At 37.2% G+C, this 22,602-nt stretch overlaps 1 protein-coding gene across 1 annotated transcript in view; it reads right to left on the reverse strand.

Annotated features, from left to right (window-relative positions):
* THSD7A (thrombospondin type 1 domain containing 7A) overlaps positions 1-22,602 on the reverse strand; it is a 456,679-nt gene that overhangs the window by 57,184 nt on the left and 376,893 nt on the right. The window contains exons 10-13 of the mRNA XM_032643093.1: positions 16,690-16,822; positions 14,845-14,948; positions 3,701-3,895; positions 1,971-2,234 (exon numbers count right to left, since the gene is read on the reverse strand). Of these exons, the coding sequence (XP_032498984.1) occupies positions 1,971-2,234; positions 3,701-3,895; positions 14,845-14,948; positions 16,690-16,822 (696 nt within the window). The remainder of the gene's footprint in view (positions 1-1,970; positions 2,235-3,700; positions 3,896-14,844; positions 14,949-16,689; positions 16,823-22,602) is intronic.

Here is a 22,602-nt window from a genome sequence, read left to right on the forward strand (position 1 = left end):
AAATATCCCATTAGACATCCATCTTAGATCAGATTTAAGGAGAAAGGAGAAAGGAGTGATGTTGGATGGACACAAAGAACTAAACTGGAACAGTTCACTTAAACATCTTAGATCCTTTCACAATCTCCATGAAGTTCAGTGCTGCCAGGGACCCATCTTTTTTTCTACATGTGCTTTTCTTCTAGAATACACTACTGAATTCTTCATGCTTTGAATTGACAGTGCTAAGGCAGAAAGTCTACTGCCTTTGGCCAATTTCAGTTTTTCTGTACTTTTATTTTCTTCAAGGGATCAAACATTTTCGTGAGAGTCACAAGATATTTTTAAAGTTTTTTTTTTTTTTTTCTAAAAATAAGATTGACTCTTAAGTGTCTTACTGAAGCTCTCATGCATCTAATTAACAGGTCAAGGTAAAAGCGAGGATATATGAGTCATTTTGAAAGCTCAAAGGTTATGTTAAAAACAAATGATTATCTTGGTGATTCACTAAGCATAACAATTTAAAATGTGAGCAAACACTTACATGCTACATTTCAGGAGAAACATTTTGAAAGCGATCTTCACTCTTACATTTTAATGACTAACTATGATCTTCTACATTATTATATCAGCTCAGAATGCGAAGTGCATTTACATTTTTCCTGGTATCTAATTAATAGCACCTATGTTATTTGATATAGAGAATAAAAAACTCAATTACTCTTACAGAAGTTTTTCAAGGCTTACTAAACTCTTTTTAGTTATTGTTCTAAATGCATGGAATAATCTTAAACATAGCAATGCATGCATGCAAAATACTTATATCTAGAACTTCAACATAATGGACTCTTACAATGGGGGCTTATATCACTAGACTTTGATAAAACAGTAATTATGAGATAAGGTAAAAAATAAAAGTCACGGTTTTTGGAAACTGTTTTGGGGACAGATTTAAGAGATTCCATAAATGTGTCACCATGATACCCCATAATGGTTTATATATGTGAGATGGTCCTATTAGTTCATGTTGTTTTCTGAACCATATAATAAAAATAGAGGAGCACTGTTCCAACTGCAGAAGTTACTTCAGCAAGGTTGGAGGGTAACCCTCTCTCCCAGTAATTTAACTTATCTTTGTTAGGCCACCCCCATGAAGAGAGGAGAATCACTGTCCAGTGTTTGCAAATATGTGACATCCATGATTCAGGCTGACGCACGGTAAACTGATCTTATTCCATAATAAAAGGACAGATATATTAACATAAAAGAATGAAGAAATACTGCTTAAGGCTGACTATATTATGATGTAGAATGAAAGAGTTCACTGCATACTCTGGTCAAAACCACTCTTTATAAACTTCGGGCAATTCAATTATTGTCACAGTACTTTAGCTTCTTTTTGATTTTTTGTTTGTTTGTTTGGAAATCAAAAGTTTCCAAAGTGTATGTACCTTTCTCTAGTTTTGTTTGTTTGGGCCAATCTCAGCTTAATGAGGAATAAACGAGATGTTTGAGTTTTCACCAACTGCAGCTTTCAGTCTTTCTCCTCTGCCACTTGATATTTTAGGCACGTCGCATATCTTGCCAGTTCGATTATTAAAAGTCTGTCTAGTTTAACACTTTATTCTCAAATTAAATTCAATCTTCTCTTCTCCTCCCTCCTTTTCTGTACATGGACTTGTGTGGATTGCTGAGCCTAATCAGTAGACTCTGGATCTGCCCCAAGGGAGGTTTCTGGCACTATTTTTACCTACCTGTAAGGCTTCCTTATCACCAACTTTGGGACTTAGTTGCCAACTTCTAGACAACAAGTGCCACCGAATGTCCTGTTACATATAAATGATATAGCAATACATACATAGTGGTGCCCCTAAGGTTCCATTTAGAACACACCCCTGTAAACTTTCATTTCTCTCCATTCTGATACACTTGCATTTTACCTCCACGCCCAAAGACAGCAAATGTATAACAGTGAAGAAAAGTTGGATTACCATGGCTGTTACATCTGGATGTCTCCACGAGCCTGCCATTTTGATCGTAGCATGCCATTGCTTGGTAACGATATCCTTGGCCACATTCCTTGATGTCTCCTTGTACCTTCATTCCCAGCAACACTTCCACTTTCCCCTCTGGCAAAATGCAGTCTGACCAGTTCCCCACAGGCTGTGCATTATACTTGTCACAGGGACAATACTGCGTCTCAATCAGGGGGTACAAATGAGAATTTTTACATTTTTCCTTCTTTTTACTTTTTCCTGTGGAGAAAATTAAGTTGGAAAATATCATCATTAATATCAAGCATCCCTAAGTTTTCTCCTTTCCTAAACATCCTTTATTTTTAACCGTATTCAACAGTAGCCTATAAATAAATGCTAGTTTCCCCCTCTGTAGTGCTTTCTATGTAGGCTTTTGTTAGCTCTGGGTGCTTTGCAGAGTGAAATTTCTCTTATTTTCTCACTTAAAAATAGCCCATTTTGAATAAGGCACTAACTGTTGTGCTGAATTTTACACTCCTCAAAATGATTAAAATCCTCTCAAATGATCATATGCTTTCACTGACTGGGGAGTTTGAGGTAACTGCACAATTCTCTCCTTTATAACATGTGCAAAAAAATGAAATGGAGAGAGAGAGTCACTGCACTGACCTGCACAGTTAAGTAACTCTTTTGTTAAGTCCGAATAGATGGTTTAGTTATACAGGATTACGATTCAGAAAGTGAGGTTTTTGCGTTTACTTTTCTGATTGTGATTTTGCATCTTTCAGTATTTCTGAAAAATAATCACTTTGACATACTTGGTGATTAGTGTAGGAAATAATAATAATCAAAATTAAGATATTTAATATCACAATAAAAATATTAGAAATGGTTTGTGAATAAATCAAAATAAATTCCCTTTTAAAATAAAAAGACCTTGAGTATAACAGTAATATGTGCCTGAAAAATATCATTATTTTAATTAGATCATAATTTATATTATGTCAGATATGTTATATACTTTTAATTATACTGCATGTAACTAATTACATGTTTTACATATATTTATCTCTAACTTTCATAAGCTGCCTTATATAATTTTCAACAGTTTTCATTATGACAGCTGGATCATTTTACAACTTTAAATTCTGAATACTCTACTAGCACCAATATTTTTAGGTTTCTTTTGCCACTGACAATATTTTTGAGTGCATCAGAGTTTAGTTCAATATGATGGCTCCTGTTCCTGCTCGTTATATTACAGCTTTTTGTCATTGTGACTACCTTCTAAAATGTGTTTTCAGGTACAGAATTAATGTCATATTTCTCATCTAGGATATGAAGGATAATCTGAGGCTGACAGTGAGAATGGCTTAAGAAAGTGAAGTGGCAACCTTTCCCCATGTTCCTAAAAAACTTTTCTCCAAGTACTTCACTGTCTGTAGGTAATCCACCAAAGGTACATGTTTAAACCAAATATTAATCTACCGCGTATTGTATAGGGAGACAGAGTTCAGTTTTCAAGGCTACTTTTTTGTTCTACTAAAGGTACATAATGCATCTGTCACTGCCAACTTACATCAAAATACGGCTCTGAATCCATTGTCGTATTATGTGTTAGTATAACAATAATAACGCATATCTGTGCATTTTCCAAATACATTGTCAGAACTATCTTGGCCTGACTTTTTACTGTGTTTTTCTGCCTTGACAAGTGTTGGCTTTGGCATCCCAATTATTCTTACCAACAATGGTACGCTTTCTGGTCCTAACCGCACCACAGTCTCCACTGCATGAAGAAAACTTGGACCAGCTGGTAAACTGACAGTCATCTTGGCAGGGGATCTGGCAGGCTTGGGTGAGGGCTGGCACGGGGCCTGCATACCGGAGACACTCATGGATACCAGCCTGTCCACCATCTTGCTTTCGACAAGTAATGGCTAAAGGAAAAGCAAAAAGCTGTTTATCATGAATCTGAATGTCTGTAATTACTCTGTAATTTAGGAGTTAACCTAACATTTCTTACTCAGTCAAAGGAGTCCTCTTTTAATTCTTTATTTGCAGCAGAAATCTGGTAGGAGTGTTTTTAGTAATCACAGTAGTCATTAAATTGATCCTATAGGATTTTTAAAATAACAGATAACCCTCAGACACAGACACACACACACACACACACAGACACACACACACACGCGCACGCACACACACACACACTTAGCAGTTTTTATTAGATGCTATTAAGGATTTCAAGTCACATGTGGAATATACTTAGAAATGAATTAAGAGACAAATAAATAATACATGGGTTCTGATCATAGCTTATGTTGAACTAAACATATTCATGGTGGTGCTGGGAGACACCCCATACCTTTAATAGTTGTTTTCAAACCGTTGTCCACTCTGGGATTTCTATACAGAAGGGTCTTAATGGCAGCAAATTGGTTGGAAGGTTTGGGTGGAGAGAGAACACTTATGAAACTTGTGAAGCTCCATTTGCATAGAAAGCATGTTTTTGTTTTTTAAATTACGCTCAAAGTTTGTTGTGATGGCTTTGAAGTGGTTAGTAGTTAATGGGAGGAGGCGGTGTCAAAGTTCCCCACTTCCCTGTACAAATTCTTCACACGCACAAAGAACAACCATGAATTTAAAATGAAGACAGAAACTTTTAGCAATCTTAATCTATCACATCATAATTGACATTTCCAACAATTACAGTATGGACTTTCCAAAAATAGTCTAATAATTTTGGCTTATATACATTATTTTCCCCAAGACATTGTTCTACTGAATTTTTTAAACCAAGTCATAGTTTTATTATGTATTGAACATAAATGTAGAATTGCTTAAAGGTAACAGGTCTTAATGAAAAAGAGTAAGTGATGTTTAAGTCCTGTTTCTCCCTCAGCCATTTCCCACTGTTGGTTTTAGAAATACTTCATTTTTTTATTGAGGAAGCAGATGAAACATTTAGACCTCGGTCCTGAAGTTAAGTCTTCATTGAACTAGCTTAAATGGCCCAGTCAGACTGACTCACATGGCACTTTCAGGTTTGTGGTCTAGGCTGACACTGCAGCTGGTCTCTGCCCTGCTCAGAATTCTATCATCATGAAACTAAGATGAAGGAGCCTGGCATTTTGATCCTAAATTACAGTTAGGGCACACGGGGCCCCAGGTTGGACAAGACTCTCTGGATCTGTACACTAAAACTTAACACCCAGTAGTATAGGACTGTGTGATGGGGTGTGTAAAAAGATTTAACAATTTTAGCAAAGGAAGCCTTTCTCTGTGTAGGTGAACACAACTTGTCGCAACTGCTATAGGAAAAGTTACATAATTGCGCAAATGTAGGTGAAAACTCACCTATTTCTTAGCTATAGGTATCTCTTCATTTAATACGCACAACACTGGAAGAGCCAATTTGTATGACTAGACAGCGGTCCCTGAATTTTACAGATATGAAAACCTGGTTGAGTGGACTGTGGGAGCTTTTAGGAAGGTTATGTGACAGGAAAAATTATTAAGTGCTCCAAAGAGACTCTCACCACTTGGGAGAGGAGTTGTCTGGTGCACTGTGGTTAGCAGACCAGCGTAAGGTAGAGGCTCTCAAATCAAGCTGCAGATGATAATCACCTCGATAGCTTTTGGAAAAATGTCTATGCCCTTGCTAGACTCCAACCTTCTGATTTAATTGGTTGAGGACAGGGTCCCAGGCATTAACATCTTTTTAAAGTTCCCTGATGATTCAAACACGCAGCAGTAGGTAGTGTATTTCCACTGGCAACTGAAACACCTGGAATGCTGTTAAAGTTGAAGATTCTTAGATTCATTCCGGAGCTCCTGAATGAGATCTCTGTGTGTGAGGCCAAGGAAAATGCATTTATTTTCAAGTTGCTCAGACGATCCTTATGCACATTCAAGCTTAAGGCCTATGAGCCTGAGTATTCGAGTCACTAGGATATGTTGACCTGAGACTTGTTACTAAAACTGAAGGTCCTTTGGTACCCCAATCTCCCTGGCACTGTGCCAAGCTTTGGGAAATAAAGGCTGAGTGTGTAGGAATGAACTAAGGGGAGCTTAAACTTGGAGTACAAGGAGTGGACCAAAAACAGCATCCATGTATCTTGGAAGAATGTTATCTGTGGATTGGTGTAGGAGGAATCCATAAAATGCAGTATATTAATAAGCTGACGTGATTTTGCAACTCTCTCTACACTTGCTTAAACAGTTTATACATAGTAAGCTCTGATAGTTTGTGGGCAAAGTTGCCCAAGGATGCTCAAGAGGAAGGATGGATAAAGAGGAAAATATGAGGCTTTTACTGATCAGAATATGTAGGAACCTCAAGAATGATTAATTTGGAAAATAAGAAATTTGACCATCAGAACTCTAAGCTATGAAGAGGGTCACACTGTTTATAACTGAAAGAAAACTACAAAATTAAATTTATGTTCTTTGAAATAAGCCTACCTTTATCTAAGCATTCCAATTTGATTCTCTGAAATAGAGACTTGACTAGAAATCTTTTAAACTAAATGAAATTGCCTTAAGTTCTCCATTAAGGTTTTCTCTCTAAGGTTCTCTTTTATAAATTTTATTTCATAATTGCTCCAACCATCGTCACATTAAGGGACACCAAAAAACCAAAATAAAATAAAGTAGAACCACTATCAATACAATTCCAGAAACGAATTTCTTCTGTGCAAATCCACACCATTTACATAAATCTAAAGCCTATATACCTGCAGTACGTAAAATCTCAAAAAGTATCTCAAGTAGGCGAAAAGAAACGATGTGTAAAATTCCCAGATCTGTACTCAGAAACCCACTCAGCACGTCACTCCCCTTATCTGAGCATTTAGACAGAGTACCTGGAGTGAATTACTCATGCAGTGTGATCCAAACAAGTAGCAACGGTACCATTTGTACAATATATTGAAGTTTATCACACATCTCAACTTGTTTCTATTCTGACTTGGAGGAAATACAACAATTCAAACACAGGAATGTAATCTCAAATGAACTTCCTGCTATTAGGGTGAAGAAAACATAAATGTTTGGAAAGGAAACCATCTGGTCTCTCAACTTTATAAATCTTAAAAATCATTTTTAAGACACTGAAACCAGGGTGGTTTTAACTGTAGAAAAGATGCGTCATCCTAAGCATGGTTTCCTTGCACACCAGAAAGCTACACATACCCAGACAATTGTATTTGTATTTACAGGTGCAGGATGCAAATCTTGTGTATAATGATTATGCAACTTTTCTTTGGGCTGAGGCCTTGTTAGGAAGAAGGGCCAAAACCCATGTTGCCCTATGGATGAATTACCATGAAAGCTTCTTAGTGAGGTCGGCATAGATCAAAATAATTATTTTAAAGTAAAATTCCATCTTTAACACTATGCTGATTATATCCATCTGTTTTATTTAAATTTTATTTTATTTATATGAAGCACAGAAGTTAAGGGTCACGGACAGGCTACTTCCAGCAGGCTGAAAACCTAGGAGACATTCATATGACTACTTTGTGGCTTACTTATAAATTAAGCTAGGCAAGCTCAGCCCATCAATACTGAGGGAATGTTGGAAAGATGAGCAAGAAAGCCAGTTTCTTCAACAAATAAATGCTCTGAAAAAGGGAGCTCAAATTGTTAGATCAAAAGTGACTGAAGAAATATTCTAGCCAAATGCAATGTGGAGACGTTTATGAACCCTGATTTGAACAAACTGATTGTAAACAGGCATTTTTGAGACAACGGGGGAAAATTAAACGTGGTATGAATATTAGACATGGTATGAATTATTCAATTTTGTTCAGTGTTATAATAGTACTCTTGCTATGTTTAAAAATATTAGGTATTTAAGGATGATGTATATCTTACCTGGGAGTTGCTTTACAATACTCCAGCAAAATCTCTCTTTAAGGGTATGAGGAGTGGCAGATGACCAAGAGTGACAATATGTTAAAATCTGTTGAAGCTGTGTGAGTGATGACTACACGACTAGTCCTCATTACTACAGTCTCTCTACTTTTGTGTATCTTTGAAACTTCCCATGAATTTAAATAAAAATGATTAATAAGTAGAATAAGGAGAGTCAATTCCAGAATGTTTTCATGTAAGTTGAATTTTGAGCTATGTTTTAAAGAGACTAATAAAGGTTCCTGAAATGAAAGGGAATAGATAACATTGGTTTGAGCTAAAGGAACATGGATATCTGCGTTATGCATATATGAGTATGTAAATGGAAGGCTACCGATGCAGCTCTGAAGTAAATCTAATAGAATTCAGAATGGAGTTGCTCGTCCTCATTTTCTTGAAGAGGAATGAAACGCCCTTATTATTCAGGATGCACAAAAAGGAGGAGTTCTATTGGTCTGTGGACTGTCCTTCGGCATGCAAGACCATGTTGTCATTTCGTTTGAATAATCAGAGTGAAATAAATGAGTAGATCTAAAATGTGCACACAGAAGTTCATTACAGAAACAGAATAAGATCAATGCCCGAGTGCAGTCAAAACTGTTGGATTATTTGTAACAAAGAGTTCAAGGAGCTCTGAGACCTTATTTATTAAAGTGAGCCATATTAACACGGTTTATCCCACAGCAACAGCATCTGGGTAGCACTGGAGACAGAGTATGTTCACCAGACTGAGTAACTAGAGGAGTGATTTTTTTCCTATGGTGTTACCAAAAAAATGACAATACTGAGAATGAATCATGTGGAAATAAAAAAGAAAAAGCTTAATGTGAGTGGGAACTAGTTACCAAGAGACCTAATTGTGCTTAGAAATAAGACCAAACCTATAAATAATGCAGGAGGGCTCCAGTTGTTTACTAGGTGGATTTAATGATCCTGGTCTTTCTCTGTGTGGAAGAGATTTTCACTGACAAGTTTGCCAAATTACACTTCCTAATTACAATTTGTGAATGTAACTCTGGCAGAAGGGAAAGAAATGCACTTTTTTTCCTTATTGATCCTAAATAGTTACCAATGATCTCTAGTCTTATTGATGCTTATAATATATGCAAAAGTCCTTCTCTGGGGACTTACTAGGAAATAATAATCAGCTCCTCGTGGAGTAGCTTAGACCAAGGTCAGCTAGATCCTCGATTGGGATCTGGAAAGGGTTAACTGCATCACAACGAACCAACTAACTGGGCATTGAGGAACCATCACAAAGACAGACATCCCGGTGTCAAGCTTATTTTATCAGCTATTTACAAAATAGCAAATGCTAATCATCATTTTAGGACAGGACTCTCATAGAGAGATAAAACAAAACCAAAATCCCCAAATCAACTAGAATGCTAATAGTCACAGAAAATTAGAGGAAGCCATTTAAAAGTAGAAATAATTCTAGAAGAGTTAAATAATAGCTTATATAAACGAAGAGTACAAAAATATTACACTGTAATTAATAAGTATATTAGCCCAAAGAAGAGTTTAAAAATCACGTCTGTGCAAAATTTCCTTAAAGCAAGCTCTTTGACTCTTTTTACCTAGTTCTTTTTCTACTTCCATTATTCTCATTCCTATTACATAACGATCTCTGAAAATTAACAGATTAATGTGAGTTACTGAGATAAACTGGCCCAGATATTCTGGGCCTAACTTCAATAATGCCTCTAAGGTATAATCTTTTAAAAAGAACAAAGTGAACCAGAATTTAAGCAAAAGAGTGATGCGAAAGGTGTCAATATAGTTTAAGCTACTTAATTTAAGCATAAGATTTAATCATATTTGCATTGATGTCATATCTTAGTGACAGGTTAACATTACAGTGGACATTCCTTGGCAGGCAAGGATACAGAGGGGGTGGGGGATTACGATAGGTAGGGTTGGCCCTGGGGATTATTAACTCTAGCTCCATCTAATTTATAGAAAGTACACTTGGCAGGAAATAGCATTAAGATCAACACAGAGATTGAGCAAGAGTAAATTTGAAATTATTTTTATAACATCCCAGCATCTAATCGATGATATTTTTTCATCATATTCCTGGTATAAATATGTCACAAAGTAATAAACGGTGGAATTAGTTATATATATATACATACACACACACACACACACACATATACACATTTTAAGTAGTACTGACATTGTCCTTTAGGGCAGTCATAGAGAAAAAAATAAGTAAATTGTCCAAAATTGTCATTAATATGGGCCACCTCTTTTACTTTGAATGCAAATGCAATGATAACTCTAGCTACGGCTAGTATGGCTATGTTTCAGTGACGTAGTCACTGACCAATCAATAACTTAGCCCTCTAAATGCCATCTGAATTGTAGAAATGTGAGCAGAGAGAAGAGACAGCAGAGGTTAAGTTCCATTAAAAGTTTATACACAAGTGACTTGAATAGCATGAAACAAACAGAACCTGTTTATACACCTAAAAATTAAATAGATTGCGGACATAACTTCACATTATTTGCATTTCTTTTACCGACAATATTATAGGAAAGATGCCTATTTCAAAAGCCCTCTAAAATTTCCCTGTGAGATTCAAGAATGATTTAAGTTTTAAAATTGCAAAATCCTGTTAATTCCCTCTTTAAAATACCTCTTTCTCCTCTCTCTTTTTCATTCTTATACCATTAGATAAAATTCCCTGGAATACACCATCCTCGATATTCAAAGCCTTGCTAAAATTCTTTACTACTTGTAACTTCCTATTGTGTTCTAATGTAAAGCATTTCCACAGAAAGCACTTTCACACAGTTTTGAAATACATAGAATGTAGACTTGGTCAAGACTGCATTTACTTGACTGTAGTAGAATCTTCCTATCTTCTTATGCCTGGGTTATTCTAACTCAGTTGTGGGTAAGGCTGATTCTCAATGATTTGCTTTATACCGAGTGCCAGTGCTGAGATGGTAAGCAGTTACCATTAGTGACTCATTAAAGAGACTCTGGGAACATAACTGCCTCCCAGCTCCTTTGAAATGCATCACCAGGGATAGTTCCTACACTTGGAGCAATCATGCTATTAATAGTACTAAGAGCAAAAGTGAAAGTCTGTCTATAATGGCCACTTTTTAACAGGTGGCTAAAAGTAGGTGCAGGTGACTCAAAAGGAGAACAACAAGGATGGCTTGCTAGAAGCTGGTAGGTAAGTTTAGAGTTATATTTTTTCTACTAACAGGGAAGGTTCAAGTCATTTTAGAGAAAACGAATCATAAAAGGTGACCTTGTAAGTGTTCTGCTGAGTGAGGCATAGTATATGAGACATACATTATTTCTTTTCTATGCATACTTAGTAAATTAACTCCTTTTTTGGTTCATATGATATTTTTATTTAACTGAAGAAATCTAAATTATCATTTCAAAATGGAGTCCACATCAGAATGAAAGCCAAGATAAATCCTGTTCTTTCTGAGCCTTGAAATGCAGTGTTTTACAATTACAGCCCATCTCAAATCAAAAGCTAAATTTGATCTGTTTCAAGATTTCATAAGATTTCCAGTTATGAGAAGATTCATACAGAGTATTTGTTAACCTTCTTTAAAACAATAATTCCCTGTGCTATACAAGCTGAAAATACTGGAGTTAAAAATCATATGATCATCTTTGACTTAGTTAGGTCTACCTCTGCTGCTATTGTCTGCTACTGAGTCCTAAAGTTATTTTCCTCTATTGTATGTGGAAAATCCATTTATTTTTACCCATTCCGACTACAGTGGTTCCAATCTGAGCCCTTATTACTTCAACCTTGCATCGCTACAGCAGCGTCCCGGCTGGCATCCAGACCGATGTGTCTTATCTTTCGAACTTATTCTGTACACGCTGACAAATAAAACACTGCTTTCATCAGGTCCTTGCTCCTACCACTTATTGAACAAGGTCTAAAATACCGATCCTGACATTTATAGTCCTCTACTAAATTACCCCAGGCTCCAGCTCACATCTTCAGAGGTTCAATCTACCCACTTTCCTGTGAACACATGTAATGTTTTTGTTTTTCTTACCTCAAATGCTTAACTTACAGAATTGCTCTCATTTTGTATTCTTTTCTCTTTTCTACTTATTCTAACATTACGGTACAAGTCAAGTCCCAGCTCATCTTTTCGATCTTTCTTAAGCTCTTTAGCTTCAAATGACTGCTCTTGCAATGGACTGGTTTCAATTTTTAACTCATACTTGTTGGGTGATGTTACCAGTGATCTCATTTCCCTAAACAAATTAAATTCCCTGGGTTGAACATCTTCATCCCTTCCTGACACTCATGGCTCTTTCTACACAGTCTTCTGAATGCAGTCATAGTTATGTGAGTGCCTGAAATCAGAAAGTCTGAACCATTAGAGAGGAAGGGGGTAGCTCCTCCACAGTATTTGCTGACTGATATTAATCCTTACTACACAATTATTTTAGTTATTAAAAAATCGCACAGGTCGGCATTTTTAAAGTCTCTGACTGGATAAGGGCAAAGATGGGAATAGCAAGAGTCTGACAGGTCAATTATGCAGAGTTCTGAAAACAGCCATGACCATCAAAAAAAAGAATCTTTTGCCTTTTTGCCATTAGTAAAGATATCTCTACTCTCTTAAGTCTCTCCTTTTCATGTTTCCATAGAAATATAGGCTCTAAGAAAAAAATATTTATCAAGGCAACAAAGAAAAAGATTAACTTCATATAGAAGTTAATTAAAGGAGTTCTTCTGAGTATATTTATGCATATATTACTTGTTATAATGCAACTTTCTCTTCCCAGATATCCCATAAGATTGCTGATAGAAAAAGTAGTCTGACAAATATGGCAAGATGAGGAAGCGTTACTTAGGTACAGGCAGAGGAAGAGGCACCAGTAATAGGAAACCAAGAATGGGAACCATCAAAAAGGCAGGAGAAGGTGGCACTGAGTGAGCCAAAGATCCCTGTCACAATGGAGGTGGGTGGATATTACAAAGTAGTCACCTAGGATGAGGAATAAGCAGAGGTTTTCAGATTTGGAAATGAAAAGATCACTGGTAATCACAGAAAGAAACATTTTTATACAGACTGTGTCAAAAAACAAAAGACCCGTGTTAATATTGTTGCTTTTATGCCTACAGTGATCTATGCACACATTCACTGAGGCCATGATCTAACAGGAAGGGGAAAGGAATTAACATTTAATGAAGATTTAATATGTGCAGAGCGCTGAGAGGATCATTATGTTCTCAGCCTCAGAGGGAGGAAATAAATAAGCCAAGGTTGTGCAGTTAAGTAACAGAGTTTGAAACTAAAGCTGTTTTCACACTTGCGCAGCTTCCACCACATCTTAGATTTCCTCCAGTGGTATTCTACAAAAATATGGTTTTCATCTTTTTACCTAACTTCATGTCACACTTTGCTCCCTGGATATCATCTGTGCATAGACTGTAGAATATGAAAATTGGAATAATCCTGAAAGATCATTTGGTCCAGCCCTCTTTTCTTTTTTTCCCCATCTAAATAAACTGATACCCAAAAAGGTAAAGGGATGAATAAAACTCACATTGTATTAGTGAACGAACTGGGACTAAAACTTAACGTTTTTTGATTCCCAAACTCACGCCTGTTTTCATCATAAACTCTACGTAGGGTCCAAATTGTATGCAAATGTATGCTTGATTCAAGGAGGAATTAGCGAGGCATGACAAGAAAGTCTTATATCCCTCAATTTCTCCATGAATGGTTTCAGATGGGGAGAATGACTTTCAATTCTAAATACCTAAGTCTCTATAACTGTAAAGGGAGAGTTATTTTTTAGCAGATGCTGATGGTGGAGGATACATAATGAAAAATAAGCATATGAAATAAAATCCTAAAAATCACTAGATAGTTAATGTTAATTGTAAACTAAGTGTTACGTTTCAAATGAAGATTCCTAAAATGACTATCATAATGGAAGATTTTTTACAAAAAAGAAGCTATTCTTCGCAAATTTTAAAAAAGCAATCTTTTCACTGTAAAGAAAAGGGGTCCCGGATCAAATCAGCAAAAACTGGAATCTAATTCTGTGTGTTCAGAGTTCTACAACATCATCCAATACATAACTACAAATGAGGGTGCAAAGCATGTTTTTCTGAATTAAAAAAGGTAGTTGTGTATTCAATTACATATTCAGCTACATTTTAGATATGTAGCAAGAATTACATTCTAAAACTCAACATGAGTAAAAAGAATCATGTACCCTTTACAGACTGAATTTGCTACATGTATAAATAATATGTTCCAAAGCTTGGAATGTAAGTATTATCCATAATATCTAGTAAATAATCATGGCAAGTTGGAAACATTTCCATCACTCATTTCTGCAAGAAACCATGTTATCTAGTAGCGTCGACAGATTGCAATCCACATATGGCTGGTTTGGAGTACATAAATCTGCCATTTAAAAATCAGTACTAAATATGAACAGATTTGGGGGTCGCCATGACAATGACAAGGATGTCGTTACTGAGAATTTCTGGGAAAGTTAACCAATTATATTACATTTTATGCATGCACGTATATAATGCATACGGGCAATGATGTAAGGATCTTATTGATTGTTAAGGTGACAAGCAAAGTGTTATGGAATCCCGTGAGCCAAAAGCTAATTATAAGAACAACAACAAAAAAAAGCTGCAGTGTACAATCTATGTCGTTAACGCTTTCAAGAGCTTGGTCTGATCATCTTCTAGATATGAATGAGGGGAAAGTTTAACCAGAGGAGTTAGGAACTAATGTTAAAGAACTAAGGACACAATTTAAAAAGTCAGGTTTCCGTGTTCTGGTGTAAGGTAGAATGGGTGGTAGCAGATTCTTAACTGCTTTGCTCTGTTTGCCTCGCATAGCATCAAAATGACAAACTCTTCAAGCTAGTGGTTAAGTTAGTGCTGTTGGAGAAATGCAAAGCAAATCAACGTGGAATGGGGCCTCCCACCTCTTGCCTGCCGTCCGGGCCCACAGCCCTCCTGTGCTCCAGGGCTGTCCTGTTGCACGCTCCAAGGGACTAACTGGCACCTGCGCCATTTGTGAGTCTTCCACCTACAGGGAAAGAACAGAAGCCTCATAGAGAAGAAGCAAACATACTAGTAAATCACAGAGACACAGTGCCAAGGAAGCATGACTTTGACCACTGCAAACAGGAATTTATTTGACAATGCTGATGAACTTAGTTGCAGGGCGGGAATAACGATGTAGACATAGAGAATGGACGTGAGGACATGGCGTGGGAGGGAGAAGCTGGGGCGAAGTGAGAGGAGCATCGACATATATATACTACCGAATATAAAATAGCTAGCTACTGGGAAGCAGCAGCGTAGCACAGGGAGATCAGCTGGGTGCTTTGTGACCACCTAGAGGGGTAGGATAGGGAGGATGGAAGGGAGACTCAAGAGGGAGGGGATATGGGGACATATGTATGCATACGGCTGATTCACTTTGGTGTACAACAGAAACTAACACAGTATTGTGAAGCAATTATACTCCAATAAAGATCTATTAAAAAAAGTCCTATCTAAATTTAATTTAGATCTTCATCAAGGAATTATAAAAGGCAGCACTAAATATAAAAGTACTTCCTATTGCAGTGGAGACAAGAGTCCATCACTGTCAAGTTCTAAAGGAACGGACTCTACTGATAGCATTTAGCCTTTTTATTTCTTTTCTGTTAAGGCTGCACCGTGAGGCATGCGGGATCTTAGCTCCCCAACCAGGGATTGAACCCGTGCCCCCTGCAGTGGAAGCGCAGAGTCTTAACCACTGGACCGCCAGGGAAGTCCCACATTTAGCCTTTTTAATGATTAGGACTGCCAGCAGATGTATCCAGATAGTACCAGAAGTGATGTGTTCCACTTTAGAAAGGTATATTTATTTTACATTCAAGTTATAAAATTGCATTCAACGCATGAGCCTTTTGTATATATAGTGGTCTTTTGATTAGCACTGTAGGGGTAACTCAGAAGCTGCAATTTATAACACACTTCACAAAAACGAATCCCCCAAATAAATAAGTTTGGGCTAACAGTTAATGTTCATCATGAAAGCATGCAATTATACTGTTTGTCATCTCAGAATTAAACACAGATAAATTAAGATGACAAATTTGCCATCAATTTCATCTTAAGTTATTATTTTGGGATCACACATTCCATCGGTTGATGCCATAATATTTCATTTGTTGTCAGGACTGCAATTATTCACCACATCAAGTTTCAATTAGGTACTTTTTTTAATAGTTATGAAAAATTTTTTTTCTAATAATCAAGATGATGACATATAGCTTCAATAACCTTAATTTTCCTTGAGGTGGCCACACATGTTCAACAAAACAGACATCTTCCTAACATCACTGAGACAAAGATGTCATTTCATGACCCAGAAGGTCAGCATTTATGAGGAACAGGTGCTCTTTGGAGCCGGGGGAGGAAGGCTTAGGCTATTCCTGTAAGCGAAAAAGAACTGCTTCCAAAAGCATATGTTTCATAATTATTAATCACTTTTCTGCATTTTCTATAGATTATATCAACATAAGAAACTCTTCAAGCTCCTAAAGCTTATAATACAGCTTGGAAGTTTAGGCAAGTATTTGTGTCCCTGGAGATGATTTCAGTAACAAAGCAGCTCTTTAAAACAGGCAAGAGATGGGACCTGCAGTCATAAACATCCTCAACTCCCCTGAGTCTGCGGGCAGTGTTGGCTTCCTTTTCTCATTGTCAGAAAAACCATGAACCTGAAGTATTTTGCTTAGTGCATCGCTCAGAAGGCTTTTCCTTCACTCCATTACCTGTAGCTTTGGCACACCTGAGGGGCCTCGCAGGCCTTCTCTTCATAGAGAGGATCCGTGCAGTCCTTGCCTCCATTGGCTGGCAGCTGAATGATGACCCGGTGCCGAGTCTGCTTCCTGATTCCGGAGTCCCCTGGAATGAGGCAGCTTTTTAACCTCTGTTCTCTGCACTGATGAAAGAATCTCCAAATACCAGCCTGTGTGAAGAAATTACATTGCTTCCAGCTCCATGTGCTTTGACATCCCTGACTGAGAGGCCTCGTCTAGTCATTTCCTAAATTCTCCCGGAGACCGCTTGTATTGAAAGCCAATCAATGTATATTTAAAAATGTGAAGAATGGAGAAGATAGTTCCATAGTCAGCTAGTCTTCCTAATGCTCACTTATAACGTAATTGCTCTTTTGTATGCTTCTTCCCCCTTGAGAAATATGACAGATCTAATTAATCTGTTTTTCTCTGCCTTAAGTTTATTTTCATGCCGTTTCATATAGCCCTGTTTACCACATGGGTCTCATACACATCTAATGAATCTTTCTTAGGAGAATATATTCAATGTTTTAATGTGAAATTCTATTTCTTTGTTATTCACTTAATTTGAAATGTATAACTCGTAAATTATTCTAGTCATTTATTATTCATGTTAAACACTTTAAGATCTTTAATTCAGGTCACATCCTAAACATCCGAGCTGTAAGTAGTGAAATGAAAGTCGTTTCCTAGAGGCAGAATTTTTAGAGAAGCATTCAAAATAGCGATAATTACTATAAGTAGGTTACTCCAAATTATGTTACAAAAACAATGGAAATAATTAAGATTTACCTTCGATGAAGATATCAAATTGACAGTATTGCTGATATAAAGATGCTCAGAATTTTTTAGTATGAGAAACAGATGATATATAAGACTTGACAACTTTAATAAAATACATACTTGACAACTTACAATATATACACTTTAAAGATGAATAGCCATATGTCATGAATTTGCTTACAAAAGAATTCCCTAAAGAATTACTTTACTAGAGTTCCCCTGATGCATTTACATGTTTTCTCAAGATCATTAAATATTTGATATGTAGACTACAGAAACAGAGAAATTTAGAAGGGTTAGCAGCCCCTAACAGTGAAAGTTTAATCAGAACTGAAATGAAATATCCTTAAAGTCACTGTGTTCGTAGAAAAATATGATTTGACAAATAGAAGTTTCCAGTAATGGAACATCCTTTGACATGAAGTCAGGGTATCCCTCAACACAGTCTGGCCACTGACTCCTAGCAGCGTGACTTGAAGATTCCTGTATTAAATGGGAGAATGGATCAGATTAGTGATTCCTAAATGTCTGACTACATAGGAGAATTTCTTTGAAAAAATAAAAACCAAAAGCAGATTTCTCGGCATATACCCAGAACTACTAAATAAGAATCTCTTGGGAGCTGGATGTGGCAATCTGTGGATGTGGGAATCTGATTTTTACAAAGCTTGCCAGGAAACAGTGATAAACAGCTAGGGTTGAGATCTACTGGAATGAGTGACCATGGATGTCCCAATTTAAGATTCTAGAATTTGCATGTAACTTTTTAGGATTATTCCTATAGTGCGGGAAACCTGTACTGTTAATGACTGCATTAACTATTTTAGTGAATAGTTGGAATACTACAGGTAATGAAGTATGGAACTAGGGGGTGGAGGTAGTGGGTAGCAGAGAGTTAAAGTATTTGGAAATATTGCCATAGACTTTTTAAAACTGTAGCAGTAATAGTTTGAATGCCAGCTGCAGCTTTTACATATTAAGAATAATTTATCTAAGAAAGATCGAAGAAGTGCCAATAGGACTTTTAATAAAATTGGTAATGCTATCTCCATCCATTATATTGTTCAATGACCCTTATTTTAAGGCCCACGTGATAAATTCCTCTAATAATTTAGAGCTAGGAAAAATCTTGTTTCCCTTGACAATCCGTTAAGAATCCACTGTGCTTCTGTTTGTTTCTTTGTTCACCAGAATCTCAGAGCTAATTTTCTTCTCAATTGCAGGAGCTTACCTTAACTTTGATTTTATATTATAATTTTTCTCTTCTTCTCCCCTCTCTCTACCCTATTTACTAACTGACTCCATGCTTTTTTTTACACTATTATCTATTATTTTTCCTTTTGTTTTATATTTATGCTCTGTCTTTCATCTTTTTAAAAGACTATACAAACTAAATGAGCATTCTTATCATTTGTTTAGCACTGGGGGAAGGCAGGAGGCGTGTGTTTGTTTTTCAACAGGGAAAAGAGGGAAAGACCAAAGAGGAGCAGGTCTTTGTTTCCCAGGTGGTCGAAATTCTTAAGAGTCAATAACTCTCCAACCCTTTTTAACCTGCAGATAAAAAATAGACATAGAATGGAGGCCAAGGGATCCAAAGACTAGAGGGGACAATGAGAGCAGCATCACTGGCACCATATAGACTGAAGCTCCTGGTCATTAACTACCTAAATATCACCTGGCATATACCCAGGGCTGTTCAGATTTGGGAAGCCGCAAGCAAATGTTAGTGTTTCAATTCTACTTTGTTTATTGACTTGAAAGCAAAAAAGTCCCCTAATATAAAACTCTAAAACATTCTAGTGCCTTCTCATCACAATCTCCACAAGTTTGTACTTGATATATAACACCATGATAACTCTTTTCACTTCCATAATAGATTCCACAATGGGAATCCATTTATGCTTATAAAAAAGTTCAAAGACCTTAACCTTGCACAGCCCACAGGAGAGAGACTGTGACCTGATTAAAGTGGAACATTCCAAAGCCATAACACCTAGAGAGGAAGTTTAATGGGGTTACACAGGAAGTGTCACGACATCCATGTTTCCACCCACTGGGAGGTTCGTTTCTTCTCAGATCGCAGTTAGCAAATTACACGTACACTCAAAGAAACAGCACTTTAGAGCTCTGCCAGTTACAGAGCCCTCAAATCAGTACGCAGACAAAGGGAAAGCTACAGTACATGTTAAAAAATAAATTAATAAGAGTGGAAGGCTCCTAACTAATAACCTGAGTTGGCAAGTGTGGAATTTTACAATCTTCAGAGTTTCCCACCTATATTTACACCCAATTTATTGTATGAGGTGGGGATACATACATAATTTCCATTTATCTTTGTGTTTTAGCACCTAGAACAGTGCTCACACAGCATAAAGTCTTAATAAATGTTTGCTGAATGAGCAAACACATTTATTTCACTTCTTCTCAACTGGATTATAAATTAGCATTTTCTTTTCCTTTATATCCATTTCCTTAGAGTATTATGCACATGGGTGCTAAGTCTATTCTTTAGTATTAATAAAAAAATAATTTATCATTTTGTTCATTGGAAATAATAAGCATGGGAAAAATAAAGGAATAATCCTATAGTGTTTATACTTGAAAATACCTACCTAGGATAGGTAGAGAAAAAAGGGATTATATATTCAGAAAACATTTACGTGGTAATGGGCCCTAGAGACTCAGAGGATATGTAATCTCTCACTCAGCTACAGCACTTTTCAGATATCTTAAGACATTCAAGATAAGTTTCACTGGAGAAGTTCCTTGATGGAAGGATTTAAAAGACAGGCAAAACTAAGATGGGTTAAGCTGGAAGCGAGGCGGATGGCAGGCTGCAGCAGCACAGTGAGGAAACTGAAAGGGAAACGTTTCATGCAAGAAGTCAAATGTAAAGGCAGTTATTGGACCTTTGAGGGGTAATTCTAGCCTAGTGCTGTTTGAGGGCATCAAGGTAGGAAAGATGCCTCTGCAATATCCCTGCTAGCTGTCAAGTCAATAAATTTAGCAAGAAAAAAAGGAGCAAACACAATCTGAGCAGCCAAGTGTATTATTCGATCAAAAGTATTGATTTTTTAAAGATTAGAGTTACAAATAATTTATATGCATAAATATTTTCCATCTTTAATAAAGCCCTTTGTAAAGATTTATGAAAATTTGGAAACATTAACAAGTACACTGGTTTGAGGATTAAATTACTTTCTGTTCAATACTGATGTTTACCAGCATTGATTTTTCAAGGCACATCATGAGAGAGGGCTGAATAATATTTCAAATTACTCTGCTTGTTCTTCCTGGAATCCTAAGCTACTCTGTCCCATTTTCTGCAATACTATACTGTAATTTTACCTATTTAAAGTGACTTTAAAAGGAGGGTAGCTCTACATTTTCCTAAGTTCAAACTCTTACAAAATGTAGATTTTACCTACAGAATTAAGTTTAAAAGAACCACCTCATTCCTGAATTAATTTTCGTTTGCTATCATCTATCCTTGAACATTCAAAATTTCAAGCATTTTTTTTTTTTTTTTTTTGCGGTACGCGGGCCTCTCACTGTTGTGGCCTCTCCCGTTGCGGAGCACAGGCTCCGGACGCGCAGGCTCAGCGGCCATGGCTTACGGGCCCAGCCGCTCCGCAGCATGTGGAATCTTCCCGGACCGGGGCACGAACCCACGTCCCCTGCATCGGCAGGCGGACTCTCAACCACTGCGCCACCAGGGAAGCCCTCAAGCATTTTTTAATTGCACACAGAAGTCAGTGTAATTTCAACGAAGCTTGCCTTATTTCCATTTCATACCAAATAATGAAAAGCTAACTACATGTCATTGCTTTATTTTCCCTAAGACAAAAGGCTAGTCTTCTGTAACACCACTGTATCCTTATTCTCAGTTACAGCAGTCTACAGGTAAAACAGAAAAGGTTTCTCCCAGCACACAAAGCATCTTGACACTGTATCCAACAGCAAGCCCCTCTGCCAACCCCCTAGGCTTTCTTTTTTTCCTCAATACACAACTATAGTTATTCTTTTTAAGTCTAAGTGCCTAGGTTTAAGATTTCTGAAAGCCTTTTGTTCTAGGAGACTCAACACAGAGCTGCCAAATAGAACAGGTAGGGCTGATCTGCTGGTGGTGAGATGTGACCTGAGCTTGGCCAAACACAGCTCCACATCTCAGAACCTTTTGCTCACAGGACAGCAGATTCCTGAGCTGGCATTCTTGCACTCCTTGGCCACTACCACCCAGGAGCTTCAGAGAAGACTAGTATTCTAGTGGCAGCACACATTTTAATTCACAGCAGTTACCTACCTTTCACCAAGAGACTATCCCAACTGAACCCATTACATCTAACATGCCTGTCGCACCACAAGAAACTAGCACCCTCAATCCCCACTGCGGGTCTTCCATCATACCTGGACCACAGCATGCAAGCTGTGCATAACCTTATTCAATTTCTCTTTCTTTTCTATCCTCTAATCTTTCCACCACTGTACCTAAAGGAACACACTGTCTCTCATCTCCAATCTCTTAGAAAGTTTCCTTCACATTCTTTGCCAGTGGAGGCTGGCTCTACCTAGCCATTTTCCAGTCTTTTCTCCTCTCTTTACCTTTAAAAATATCTAACTCCTCTGAAGCTCCTGTCATCAATTTTATCATCAGCTAACTACTTTGTAGCACTCATCCCCCAACATTTCATTATTTAATGACCATAGAACATCCTTCACTGTAACCCTTTCTCTTCCTACCCCTGCAACCCCTTTGGTGGTTTGGGTATCCACATGGTTATTCCATCCAAGGCACTGGACTCTTTACTGTACCTCCTCACCTCTGATGACCTTTTCCTGCATCTTGTATCAATCACTAGCTCTTCTGTTCACACCCCTGATGATACCATCATCCATACCTGCACATTCTCATCTTCGAACATATTAATTGCTGGTCACTCCTCCTAACCTTGTAGTTCACCTAATTTACTAAAAGTGAAAGTTCATCTTACTAAAAGTTCTTCAAACTCAATCAAGATTGCCAATCCACTTTCCCAATCACTTTTTCACTATGTCATCCCTTTTATGACCTCACTTCCATCCCAACCCACCTTAGATTCCATA

Source organism: Phocoena sinus, chromosome 9 (genome assembly GCF_008692025.1).
Source record: "Phocoena sinus isolate mPhoSin1 chromosome 9, mPhoSin1.pri, whole genome shotgun sequence".
Lineage (NCBI taxonomy): Eukaryota > Metazoa > Chordata > Mammalia > Artiodactyla > Phocoenidae > Phocoena > Phocoena sinus.